Source organism: Penicillium atrosanguineum, assembly GCF_028827265.1.
Source record: "Penicillium atrosanguineum strain IBT 20685 chromosome Unknown utg000003l_segment0_segment0, whole genome shotgun sequence".
Classification (NCBI taxonomy): Eukaryota; Fungi; Ascomycota; class Eurotiomycetes; order Eurotiales; family Aspergillaceae; genus Penicillium; species Penicillium atrosanguineum.
Window position 1 is genome coordinate 4,684,335 of NW_026623135.1, and position 12,873 is coordinate 4,697,207.

At 50.8% G+C, this 12,873-nt stretch overlaps 6 protein-coding genes across 6 annotated transcripts; 2 read left to right on the forward strand and 4 right to left on the reverse strand.

Annotated features, from left to right (window-relative positions):
- Nucleotides 1–418: 418 nt before the first annotated feature.
- N7443_005203 (uncharacterized protein) lies at nt 419–2,248 on the reverse strand (the record flags this gene model as incomplete). Its single annotated transcript, XM_056885259.1, has 8 exons — nt 419–658; nt 708–926; nt 978–1,082; nt 1,140–1,277; nt 1,331–1,582; nt 1,613–1,717; nt 1,773–1,847; nt 1,907–2,248. The coding sequence occupies 8 exons, from the start codon at nt 2,246–2,248 to the stop codon at nt 419–421; spliced, it is 1,476 nt and encodes a 491-aa protein (XP_056743537.1).
- A 2,172-nt stretch (nt 2,249–4,420) lies between these two features.
- N7443_005204 (uncharacterized protein) lies at nt 4,421–5,711 on the reverse strand (the record flags this gene model as incomplete). The annotated part of the gene is made up of 4 exons (XM_056885260.1): nt 4,421–4,847; nt 4,906–5,278; nt 5,331–5,454; nt 5,529–5,711. The coding sequence occupies 4 exons, from the start codon at nt 5,709–5,711 to the stop codon at nt 4,421–4,423; spliced, it is 1,107 nt and encodes a 368-aa protein (XP_056743538.1).
- Nucleotides 5,712–7,261: 1,550 nt separating this feature from the next.
- On the reverse strand, nt 7,262–8,357 carry N7443_005205 (ketoreductase; the record flags this gene model as incomplete). The annotated part of the gene is made up of 2 exons (XM_056885261.1): nt 7,262–8,125; nt 8,184–8,357. The coding sequence occupies 2 exons, from the start codon at nt 8,355–8,357 to the stop codon at nt 7,262–7,264; spliced, it is 1,038 nt and encodes a 345-aa protein (XP_056743539.1).
- A 152-nt stretch (nt 8,358–8,509) lies between these two features.
- N7443_005206 (Erg28 family protein) lies at nt 8,510–8,969 on the forward strand (the record flags this gene model as incomplete). The annotated part of the gene is made up of 2 exons (XM_056885262.1): nt 8,510–8,572; nt 8,625–8,969. 2 exons carry the CDS (start codon nt 8,510–8,512, stop codon nt 8,967–8,969), a joined length of 408 nt encoding a protein of 135 aa, XP_056743540.1.
- Nucleotides 8,970–9,234: 265 nt separating this feature from the next.
- On the reverse strand, nt 9,235–10,493 carry N7443_005207 (UDP-glucose:hexose-1-phosphate uridylyltransferase; the record flags this gene model as incomplete). Its single annotated transcript, XM_056885263.1, has 3 exons — nt 9,235–10,103; nt 10,151–10,335; nt 10,396–10,493. The coding sequence occupies 3 exons, from the start codon at nt 10,491–10,493 to the stop codon at nt 9,235–9,237; spliced, it is 1,152 nt and encodes a 383-aa protein (XP_056743541.1).
- A 778-nt stretch (nt 10,494–11,271) lies between these two features.
- Nucleotides 11,272–12,255, forward strand: N7443_005208 (uncharacterized protein; the record flags this gene model as incomplete). The annotated part of the gene is made up of 5 exons (XM_056885264.1): nt 11,272–11,340; nt 11,391–11,694; nt 11,754–12,038; nt 12,086–12,156; nt 12,211–12,255. 5 exons carry the CDS (start codon nt 11,272–11,274, stop codon nt 12,253–12,255), a joined length of 774 nt encoding a protein of 257 aa, XP_056743542.1.
- Between the last annotated feature and the right edge of the window lie 618 nt (nt 12,256–12,873).

A 12,873-nucleotide genomic window follows, 5' to 3' on the forward strand; every position in this document is an offset into this window, starting at 1 on the left:
AGGAAGATCCTCGTTGCTAGGAAGAGGTAGCGTGGTTCATACGTATAGGAGTTCCGTATATGCTAGGGTCCGGGAATGAAAGTCAAAGAATGTAGAGGTAAATCTGATTTCGAATACTACCGTATTCTCCTAATTCTCACTTTCTGTTTGAATCTCTGATGGGGTCTGTTTGCTATTTGAGCTTTCTTGCGTATTCGGTTTGCAAGTTTACGAATTTCTTTACTGGCCGCGAGCCATGCCTTCTTTGATGAACAGATGCTATTTCATTCAAGTAAACAATTGACATTGCGGGCCAAATTCAATAAGTACACCAATCAAACTGAGTTCCAATATCTCCTCTAGCAACATCACGAAAAGAGAACTCGACCAAACAAACTCGTGCTTGCAAGAAAGTAAGTCCGCTTCTGTTACTACATACTCACTGGGCTCCAGCGCCGGCACCTCCAGCACCGCTAGCAGGCGCAGCAGCAGCAGCGGGAGCAGCAGCGGCAGGAGCAGCAGCAGGAGCGGCAGGAGCAGCAGCAGGAGCAGAAGGGGTCAAAGTATGAGCAAGCTTGTTGAGGACACCGCCGCTGAAGAGGACGGACTCCAGGTCAGAGCCCTGGATGGGGGATTCACCGCGAGCCTCGTTCTCGTGGACATCACGGCGACCATTCATCTGAAATATATTAGCACTGCGACGAGAATCAGGATCAGACGAAACCTACAGGGAAGATGCCAAGACCATGGTGAGCGTTACCGGCAAAGAGCTTACCGAGACCACTCTCGCTGGCAAGCTGAGCAAGAGGGTCGTTCTTTTTGTCATACTGGTCAGCCTGAGGCTGGGACTTGGATTGGCCAGGTGTGGGAGGGGCCTGATCTTTGTTGTTCTTGCCTGCAGTCAGGCTGGCGGTCAGGTCGGACAGGCCACCCAGATCGCGGCGCACCTAGAAAAACGTCAGTCGTTGCATTGCAATCATTCTCGCATTGTCACATACGGGCATGGCCATGTCAGCGGCATCAGTGCTGGCGTCGATACCGTTGTCAAGGGCATCGCTGACGGAATCGGCAATGTCACCACCATCGCTGGAGTCGCGGCGAATCTTATGAATGGTCAGTTACTTTTCGTTCGAGCTTGACGGAAACAGTTTCTATCGTACGGGCATTATATCTGCAGCGGCGCTCAGAGCACCAGCGGCAGCATCGGTAGCAGCACCTTCTCCCTCACCGATGAGGCTGTGGAAAGCTCCAGGAGAGGTGGGCAGATCCTCGCTACGCTTGTGGCCCTTGGTGATTGACTATGTTTTCTCGTCAGCGTATCCTTTGTCCCCAAGGGGAGATGATAACCTACACCGCCACTAGTCAACTTGCGGATGAGCCACAAAGCACCAAGCGAATCGGGGTTGTTGGGAGGCCCTCCACGCTTCTCCATGTTCTGGCCCTCATTCTGGCCATAGTTCTGGCCTTCGTTTTGGCCGTGATTCTGACCATAGTTCTGACCAGCATTCTGGCCCTCATTTTGGTGAGCGTTCTGGCCAGCGTTTTGTCCGTAGTTTTGGCCATAGTTCTGGCCGTGATTCTGGCCATGGTTCTGAGGGAAGCCCTGGATTCAATGTTAGCCGACTGATCATACTTCATTATCTAGGATTGTAAATACAGTCTCGTGGTGGGAACGACGCATGCCAACCTTCTGACCTCCGCCGGTCTGGTGAGGGGAGTTGGCCGGGTGGTTCTGGTCCTGTTCAAACTATCAGTTTCTGGACCAATTTTCAAATGGGGTTCAAAGCACATACACCACCGAAGAGAGATCCCAGCAGGGGGAGGTTGCTCAGATCACCAGTGAACGAACGAGCCTCGTTGTCTCGCTTCTATATCTCGGAACTCATTAGCACGAAATTTCCTTCATCACATTACTTTGACAACCTACCAGAGGAACTGGTCGTAGCAAGGGGCCAAGAAGAGGAAGACTCTCCAAAGCGCTGTGTGTCACCACGGGCTTTTTCTCCTTCTTCTTTTCATCTGCGGCCTTGATCGCCGCTGCCTTTTTGCCCATTTTTGCCATCTTATCATCAGTAGCGGGCTGGTCGTTTTTGGGAGTAGCGAGTCCCTTGATCATCTCATTTACAGCACCATCGGCGGTACCAGCACCAATAAAGTTACCGGTACCATCGCGAGCTATGATACCGGTCACATCGTTGCCAGCCGGTGGCAACGGTGCGGCCAGGCTCATGGCCACAAAGACTGTCAGGGCGTAAGTAGTCTTCACCATTGTGTCTGCGCTTTGATTGAGTCCTGCTGAAGGAGAGTCTGCGTCCACGGGCGACGGGTCGGAGCAAGCAGGAAGGGGGTATTAACGAAAGTGTGCGGAATGCGAAGCAACGAGGGATGGCAGCGATTCCAGCGTCTTTATAGCGATCGCCGTGGTCACATTCTAGGATACTGGGGATGAAGGGGTGAGGGGTTAGAAAGCCTCCTTTTACTCAACAGTCCATGCTAATACCCTTGCTAGGAATGCTATGACTGCCATGCTTTAGAGAGGAGACGGGTGATTTGATCTTCGGGCCCTGGCAGGAATGTTCCGATGCTTATTATGAATAATATCTCCGTCGATCATAGTTACAGGGAGGCGAATGCAAGGGGTGATAGTCGCTGATCGTGCACCTCATTGTATACCAACGTTCCAAACCCGCATCTCCTGACCGAGGCTTCGTTTCAACGGAGCCCATTTGTGGGCGAGCACAAGAGCTAAGTATGCATTTCGTTTCAGTCTGTTTATTATGACTTCCATGTACCTATGGTTCTAAACGTCTTTGTCCGTTTGGCTCAGGCTCTATCAACACAAGGGGTGTGGCCCTGTTTACCCTCTATAACCCCTTCACATTGAATCTCGCATCCCCGGGTTGACTTCGTTGCTATCTGGGGTGTGTGTAAGCGTATTGCAGCCCCATGATCGATGAGGTACCTAGGTATTCAATCATGTCATTACTAGATGACACAAGCGAAGAAGCACCAGTCGAAGAAGTCGACGGGCTCAATTTCGGTGAACATCATTGGAGGAGCTTCTGTCATATTTTCCTCCACGAGCCTAGCTCACACTACTAGTTGCATCCAATTTTAAATCGACATGTGAAAAATTATTTCCAGGTGTCGCCACATGCGCTTCTTCATGGCGCGGGTCTTCTTGAGAGCAATTGTGGGAGAAAGAAAATATCGGGAGAAATCCATGCCAATATATATTGGCAGACGCCCGGGCATCCAAATCAAAATAATGTAAGTGCTGCTGGTGTTCCCGGAGATGTGCTCGATGTCAGGACCCTGCTTCACAATTTGATATGCAAGCCATGGCCAAGGAAGTCACGAGTTTCTTATACTCTTTGTGATGGTAGCTGTTGCCCAAGGTATGGCCGCTCTGCCTGCCCGGCCAACACCTGTCTAGGCGAACATTCAGTCAGACTTGATTCAGTTTACTCAAAAGTGGCCAATAGGCTTCCTACCTACTTTTTATTTTATTTTTATTCCACTCAATGCCCTCTTGGCATAATATTGTTGATTGACGAAAATATCCATACAAAGAAGGTTGCGTAGTTCAGGTGAGTTGCTCCGGATTATTTGTGGATCATGATGCCAAACCTTTGACTTATCTTTCATCTTCCGGCCAATTGGCCTAGTGGTAAGGCATCCGTTTCCGGTGCGGGAGATCGTAGGTTCGAATCCTGCATTGGTCGTTATCTTTTTGCTTTTGATCTATCTAGATTAGAGTAAAAACTTTTTTTTTTTAATCTCAACTATTCTATTTTCTTCTCAAACAATAAATAATCATCGTCCCAGCCAAAGAAAGCTAAAAATTGTACATTGGTTATTCTACTCATGTTAACCCGCGGTTGTGTCTAACAAAGGGTCGGCTAAGCTTAGCAACGTCCTAAATAAATGAACAACTTTTATCTCTTCTTATTCTGTTCATGCAGCGAAACTGATTTCGCTAATAATAAAGCAAAAAAAAAGAAACGACCAATGCAGGATTCGAACCTACGATCTCCCGCACCGGAAACGGATGCCTTACCACTAGGCCAATTGGCCGGAAGATGATGATTGATCGAATCTTGCGGCTATGTTGTTGATCAATCCTGTGCGAAAAAAGCTATTGGGCACGAGGAGCTACGGGAAGCCAATTTCTTTCATTAGTTTATTATCAACAAACAGCAGGAGCAAGAGATACGAATCCTGGAAAAGAGGAAAGACGAACCAAAAACAAAAAAGCAAGTCTTGACAATGCAGGACTCCAATGGTAAGGATTATAAGTGTAGTCAAGAATGCTTATACAGATACTGAAGGCCTAACCCCAGTCCAGGGTGTAATATAACAAACGCTATTGAGGTCATTGGCAAATCCACCCTGATTCAAATTTCATTCACAATCATAATCAAGTCGCCTGAAGCAGCCTTCAAAGCTTTGAGCCCTGTTGTATCGGATCCCTATCCAACCGCGCGGAATTCCTCGCAGAGTGGATCTCCCAATCAGAAGTAATTTTAATCTGTCCGTGAGCCAGCTCACTCAGTTTCTTCGCCATGGGAGGCGGTGCCACTATCACGAGAGGGATTTCGGGCTCTTCCATTTGCTCTGTCATGACTGTTGTCTTCCAGTATCCGGCCGACGGCGAGTCAGAGGCTGGTCCGTCTGCCGCGGAGCAGAACACGGATGTTCCGAAGAGCTGTTGAATAGCTGGAGGAAGTAGTGGTAAACAGACAGCAATGATGCCAAGAAGAGGGGCGATGCATGCTATCAGTGATTTTCGAGCAGAACCGTAGGTTGGGTCCTCTGGGTCGAGGTTGGACTCGATCTTGATGCGGACTGCCGAGATGGCAACTATACTGCAAATGCAATGTTAGAACCAATGTATATCCTAGACGGTGGCACATCGATACTTACACGATACCCAGAATGTAAATCAACCCGAGAGCGACTTTTCTGGCGCGGGCTAACCTCATATGCCGTACAATTGGCAGGGGAAGAAGCAGGATGAATCCATTGAGAATAACTTCGCTCACAGCGGTGGCAGTATGGAGCATCTTCCGGTCACCGCAATGACCCTGCGCACCAGCCCACCATACTTTGCTAGGCGGGTTACAGAAAAAGGCTGTTGCGAAGAAAGTTGCAATCCACAGAGCTGTACACAAGCCCATCACGGTGTAGGTCAACCACATGATGACCTGCTGCTGAAATCTGCCGAGATAATAATGTAGAAGAGACACTTGAACCAGGCAAACCACGGTACACCAAAAAGGTCTCCCGCATATGTGAGCTGACGAGAGTTAGCCAGGCTGCCAGGGTCTCCACCTGACGTGCAAAAGTACGAACCTGGTTAAAGCGGACAAAAGCCTCTGCCCCTCCAGACCGAGCCACCTCGAATGAATGTAGTCCCATACCACAGAGTAGAATCAGCACCAGCTCTATAATGTAGCGACCAAGCATGAGGACCTAGGAGACGTCAGTGTCACCGATCTGGCCAGTGGACCTATCACACCGGGAGAGCAGGATGAATGGGATCTTACCGCAGCGCCTAGAATCAACCGGTCATTCCACTGCCACGAGGTCTGCTGCAAACGCCTCGACCATAGCCGAAGACCGACAGCCGCGAACCCGGCCGCCAGCAGGACCGTTTGGACGGCGATGTCGGCCTTGCCCAGCCAGTTATGGCCGAGTGCGTGGACTAGGGTACCTATAGGCTGCGGCATCGAGGCTCAACCTGAACAGAAGAATCAGAGGAAGCACCCAGGGCACCAGGCATGATATATTGAATGTCGAAGGTTCAACGTTCCATGTTCGATGCCACAAAAGTTTCGGGGGGGGGGGGGGGAAACACGAGGCACGCAGGGCGGGGCCGTGCATCAAAGTCAAAGTAAGGTAAGCCGACCAAACAAGGGGCCTGAGGCCTGCGGCCCAGGGCGAGATGGAGTTTTTATCCCGGTCTCTCGACCTCGTTGTCATGCAGATTGTCATGTATGATTGGCTTTCCACCTCACCTTCTGGAAAAGAAACCTGGTGCTAGCGTTTCGAGGCGGGAATCGCCGCACGGTCTCCCGGCATCCTGAACTTCCAAACTTCTCCACTTCATTTAATCTCTGACACCTAGTCCGCGTTTCACACCGCTGCCGAGTGTTGCCCTATTGTTTGATGTCTCATTTTTGAACCGCTTGACTCTGCCTATATGTGCCTACACGTGCCTACACGTGCCTAACGTGCCTATATGGGCTCTGAACGGCCCACATGCTGTATCTCGTCTCGCGGTTTATTTCTCGACAAGCTGGTGCCATTGAACCCTGATACGATTTACACCAAGGTCATGGTGGACCCATGATGCAAGGCCACTTGGGACCTTTGAATATTCGAGCCTCTGATTTGATTGCGCGATGCGGACCATCTTAAGTCCTACTGGGTATCACTTCCCTGCATTTCCACGTGGCACGCCCGTATAGTCCTCCACGAGGAAATCTCACTTGCTTGGAATCAAAGATGTTGATTCGCAAAAGTTCCATCTAGTCCACATCCCACGTCGGGTCTAGTCGAGCAGGGCGTCGCAAGAGGACCATTGGCCCCTCTAACGGAAATCCTGCCAGTGAAAGCCTAAGAAATTCTTGAAGTGCAATTTCAAGGCTTATGCATCTTACACGTGAGATGACCTGAAATTTCTGTTCTTAGACCAGACGGTAAACAAATATCTCGTCGACATGGAGATCGTGGAACCAATTTGTGGAGCGCCGATCCACCATGTGGAACCAGTCGACCCTTTTGAGTTTTAATTAAGTCCACAGATTTGATGCTTACTGCAGACCCTGTAGGAGGCCTGTAGGAGACCTGTAGGAGACCCTGTATAGCCGGAATTTTGAAACTCCGATACGATGCCGCGGTCTGCACTTCCAGATTGGTGCAGTATGCGAAACCGACAGTCGTGCTCTCGGTTGACCGTGTTTCTCCATTCATAGGGCTGCTTGCCACATGTGTGCATGATGTGTCAGACGACGGAAGGTCAACGAAACTCATTAGGAGCGCTTTTGAACTACCTCACGATTCTAGACTATATCTGGTGCCCAGGTGCCCAGGTGGCCTTGTGGAATGGCTGATCACATATCACATATTATTTAAATCTAATGACACCACGACTTCATCGGGCTCGTGACGCTATCGCTGCGTGAGAATTTATCATTAAATGCTCCTGCAAACATCCATCAGTTGGATCCACCGAGAATGTCAAACACATGCCGCAATTGAGCGATCCACATCAGGCTTAGGTGCTCTTCTTCTGGGCCTCGCGCTCCGCCTTGCGCAGAGCACGCTTGCGGATGCTTTCATGCATACCCTTGTTCTGGTCAACCACGAACTTGCCCATGACTCCAGTGACTGAGGTCAGGAACCAGGCCATGATACCGTGGCTCCAATACGGGGAAGAGCTGTACGCATAGGTCGAGGAGCCACCACTTCGGCCGATCTTAGACAGAACCGAGCGGACAAAGGCGCGAGGGGTAGGGATGGCGGCAGAGGCACGGCGGATCTTGGACATGGCGGAGGTGATCAGGTATGCCTGAACGAGCTCAACCTCGATACCGTGGGGAGCCAATTCGGAACCCAGAGAGGTGGACCACTGCTGCAGGAAGGCCTTGCTGCCGGAGTAAGTGGCCAGCAGAGGAGTGGGGAGCAGACCGCCAAAGGAGCCCATGGTCAGGATCAGACCGCGGCGACGTTGGATCATGCCGGGAACGAAGAGCTGGGTCACGCGCAGGGTGCCGGTGCAGTTGATCGTGATGATCTCGTTCATCTCAGCGGCGGGGGTCAAGGCGAAGGGAACGGGGATTGAGTGGCTCTGGCCGACATTGTTGACCAGGATGGAGACATCCAGACCGGAAACCAGAGAGCGCATGGCCTTGTAGTCTTCGTCGGCATTGCGAGAGAAGTCCATTGCGAGGATCTTGGTCTCGACCTTCGGGAACTGCTTGGTGATCTCTTCCGCCAGAGTGACGAGCTTTGATTCGGTACGGGACACCAGAACAATGTTGAACTTGGCACGCGCCAGCTGCAGCGCGAACTCCTTGCCCAGGCCATCCGAGGCACCGGTCACGACGGCCCAGCTACCAGGAGGACCGAAAGAGCGGAGCTAGAATGAAGTATATTAGTGTCAATCAAAAGTTAAGGAATTGGCGGGGTGTACATACCGGCTTGCCCGGAAGGACGAACAGACTGAGGAGCACGCGGACGAAGCTCCAGACCTTACAGGCGACAACGAGGCCACCAGTAGCAAGCAGAAGCAGAGCGCCGATAGCAGGAAGGCCCGACTCGATGTGAGCGGGCCATTGCGAGAGGCATTCGGTGTATTTGGAGATATCCATGGTGAGATGTTGGGGGTCTTTGAGGAGGGAAAAAAAAAGTTGGTACTGTTGGGGGTTGATCTACGCCAAGAACTCCAAATACCTCGGTCAGCTCCTTCACTCTTTATTCTTCACAGCTCCTATTTTCCTCTAAATCCTTTCAACCTTGCACAATGGATCAAGTCATCTCATATCTTCCTCCCTTCGAGGGCCTTCTGCCCAAGTGGCTCTTGTTTGTATGTTCTTCCTTGTATTTTTGGGTGGTAACCCCTCGCTCATCCCATTCAGGTCTCCGTTGTCTCCGCCGTCAACAGTCTGCAGGCCTACTGCTCCCCCGACTACACCTCCAAGCTCTATACCAATGGCGCCATAGTCGTTGAACCCTTGTCCGGCCGTGTCTTCGGCACCTGGACTTTCCTCTCCGCCGTGATTCGCTTTACCGCCGCCTACAACATTGACTCCCCTATCGCATACAACCTCGCTATCTGGACCTACGGCATTGCGCTGACACACTTCGTTGGAGAGCTTGTCTTCGGAAACGCTTCCCTCAAGGGACGCTTCCTTAGCCCGTTGATTGTCGCGTCCTCGTCTGTTGCTTGGATGTTGACTCAGCGCGAGTTTTACCTGGCTTAAACTGCCACAACAATGGGTGGTGTACCCCGGGGTTGCCTTCGCTCACGACTGTGAACCCAGCTCAGCACTTGATATGCTGGCTCAGAGGTTTAGAAGAAAAACACATGTACAATATCTTACGCAAAAGACATCTAATCGATTTTCGGGCAACCGTGATTCAAGTATATTTTTACAATTTTATATCTGCATCCGTGAGAGATTTGGTGGGTTATGCAATACTATTCATAAGACTCCCTGTCCATGCTCCGGAAGAAGAAAAACAACTCTACTCCATCTTCTTGCGGTACAACTCACCTCCGCAGCCACGGAGTCGAGCAGCAGCCTGCTCGGGCGTGATATCACGCTGAGGCTCAGCCATCAGCTCATAGCCGACCAGGAACTTGCGAACAGTAGCGCTGCGCAGAAGAGGCGGGTAGAAGTGCAGGTGCAGGTAAGAAGCATCCACTTCTTCTTGAGTACCGTCCAGAGGAGCCTGGTGGATACCCATGCTGTAGGGGAAGTGAGTCTCGAAGAGATTGTCGTAGCGGCGGGTGATCTCGGCAATGGCCTCGGCGAGGAGGGTTCTATCGGCATCAGATAGATCAACAAGAGCGCGCTTGTGTGTGCGGCTGATGATCATGGTCTCAAAGGGCCAGGTAGCCCACCACGGGCAGACGACGACGAAGCCCTCGTTTTCAAAGACCACACGGTCCTGCTTACGGCTCTCAAGCTCTGCGTAGTCCTCCAGCAGGTGGCTACCACCGTGCTCGCTGCGGTAGCGGCGCAGCTGCTCGAGCTCGGCGGCAGGCTCCTCGGGCAGAGTGCTGGTGGTCCAAACCTGACCGTGAGGGTGAGGGTTGGAGCAGCCCATAGCGGCACCCTTGTTCTCAAAGATCTGCATGTAGCGGTACTGCTCCTTGGGCTTGGAAATGTTGCCGTGGTGGTTGACCGGCTGGACGTGGGTGGGCGGCGCAAGCTTTGCCAAGGGAGAAGTTGGCGACAGATGAGCGGCATAGATCTCAGTCCAGGCATTGATCACGGGAACGATCTCAATAGGAGCCAAGTCGGCAAGCGTGAGGTTGTGAGCGGCAGAAAAGGTCAGGACGTAGCACTTGCCCGTCACGGGCTCGGCCTTCAAGAAGCGCTTTTCGATGTCTGAATTCGGTCAGTTTAGGATTGGTCGACGGTCGAGAGACGCGTACCATCATCATTGCTGTTGTCATAAGGAGCCTGCTCCTCCTTCACGGCGCTATAGTCGTTGACAAAGACAAAAGTGCTGTCGTACTTGGGGTTGGTGTCACCCTGGGCGCGCTCGTTGCCAGGGCACAAGTAGCACTTGGGATCATAGTCAGGAAGAGTAGTCTTCGAGGGACTCTCTTGAGCACCTCTGCAAAAAGAGCAAAATCAGTCAGGCAATGCCATTGTCGCACGATGGCAAGCAACTTACTGCCAAGGGCGCTTGGTTCGGTGGGGAGAGACGAGAATGTGCGAGCCACGCAGAGGGTTATATCTCCGGTGGGAGATGTCGTCAAGAACGTTCTCCATGGTCTAAAGAGAGAATTCCGAGTACCTTGTGGAAGAAAAAAGTGGGAGGGAAGAGGTAGAAAAACCCCGCCGGGGAAGGAGTCTGCCGCCCGGGCCCCCGCGGGGTCTCCATCAAAGACATTCAACATGACGCAGTCAGTAGTTTAGCTTCCTCGCTTAGGGCATAATTTATACCAATGGGTTCCTGGAACGCTAGAATATTCCATGTTATTACCGATGAGGTCTAAAGTAAGCTTTAGTATGCATCGAGTAGCGAATTGAATACGGTATAACGGGTCTTGGCGCCGATGTCATTTCTCTCGGTGAGCCGTAAAGGCATCGGCAACCCGGGGCCGGGGATATGGGGCTATGGGGTTACGGGGACACACACAAGAGTCCCGGATAAATTGGACTTGGCCATTTCGGAGACCCTGTCCAGATTACCCTTCCAGATTCACAATGTATACGAAGATAATGACATTTTATAGTTATACGAGTGACGTCATAGGCAGACTTTATCGGCCGCTCGATAAGAGATAACTCGTCTGGGCATCAATGCTTCAGCTCGTACTACCACACTCCACTCAGTACTGGTGATGGTGTTCATGTAAATGACGAACATGCACACCATAAGACCAGTTGACCAAGAGACAATTCAAGATCAAGACCAGCGTTGACAGCCTTTTTCTGGCTTCCTTGTAAGCTTCCGTTCGTAATCTCAATCAACCTTCCACCTTCCATCTTGATCCAACTTGCTGTTGTCCGACTTATATACGGCATACTACATACTCGCCGAACAATGAACACCGAAAGCTTCCCCGTCTCCGAGGGGAACCAGATCTCAAGGCTGGCAAATCTCCCAACCGAGGTGAGATAACGGCTCCTCGAGCACGGGATGATGGCTGATGTGTAGGAAAGCTGCTCGATCAGACAGTGTTAGAACTACCGGTTGAGCATATGGTCATGGCAATGTCTGTGTCTCGCCGCTTCAAGACCATAATCTCAAACAATTTGAATCTCATGCTTGACCGTGCCATGCAGGCTATCGAGGAGGACCGCTTAAAGGTCATGCTTACATTTGCACCGCCTGCTTTTGCTCAAGGATTTGTCCTTTGCAGAAATATGACTACCAATAAGATGGATGGATATGTCACTGCATACTCCTCTTTCTCCCAGCAGGGGGTTTTTGGGCCCAACCAAGGCCCTCCGAGAGAGACATCTAGTGAGTCTCTGCACAAGTGACAGAGAAAGATATCAGACTAACACAGAAACTTTAAGCAGTGTGCAAAAACTTCCTCCAGGTGGTCGATATTGATGACGACGAGGCATTCACTCAGGTTAAAGTCTCCATTCAGATAGCCTGGATGCCTAGCTTGTCCTGGTTCACAAACCGAACGTTGCTTCTTGACAGCACCATTCGCCTTTCACACGACTGGCTTGATCAAGGAACTGGCGAGCTTCTCTGGCTGGATGATGCAAAGTCGTTTGGCTTGCACCTGCAGTCTCATCCTAAACAAGTGCCTAATCCTGCTGAAGGGACTTCCTATTACGATCTCGAGGTGGATGGTAAACGCAACCCCCAATATCAAGCTGAAATAAAGCTTACATTATAGGACTGCATATACAAGCCAACAGATTCCTTGCCGCCGTGAAAGATGCGGAGCGTAAAGAGGAAGAGGAAACGGTACGTAGTCTTACTAACTTCTGCATACTGAATTTCGTTGACTGTTGTCGATAGCATCTTACCTTGACTCAGAACTCCAGATTCAGCTTGATCTGGTAAGCAAAGATCATCGATGCAAGCTCTCTACCAGGGCCTATCTGTGCCTTGGGAAGCGAGGCTGGCACTCGAGACGCAGAGGCTATGAGGATGCAGGATAATAGACTGGCGTAAACCTAAGGGAAACAACTGGCGAAACTAAGCCATTGGTGATATGCTGTTTATAATCTTATAATGCGAATTAATGAAAAGGCCAGCCTCATCTCAAGTTCAAAGTTATGCACAACACCTTAGAATGTGGGAAATCACTCTGCCGCTGGGCTGTCAGATTTATGTGGGTCATGTCGTGTAGAGCGCAAGCAAGCACCTGAGACTGGAGCGAGAATACATCAGCCCAGGAACCCTTGTGCCAATTAGCCCGCACCTTAGTGAGAATGAAGTAGATGAATGTATCTTCGGCAATTCCAAGACTAGGTACCTTGTCAATTTAAAAACATTAAAACATTAAAACAAAAAAAAACCTCATCTCGGGAAGCCGTGTATTTCAACGGGGTGGCGCTCGGGCCGGGAACGTGGAAAGGAGTCAAACACGACTCCACTAAAAAATCTGAGGGTGGCGGGCCACTCCACTCTGTTTCGGCACTGCAAGCCGATTCTACCTGAATGCACTAATCACTGCAC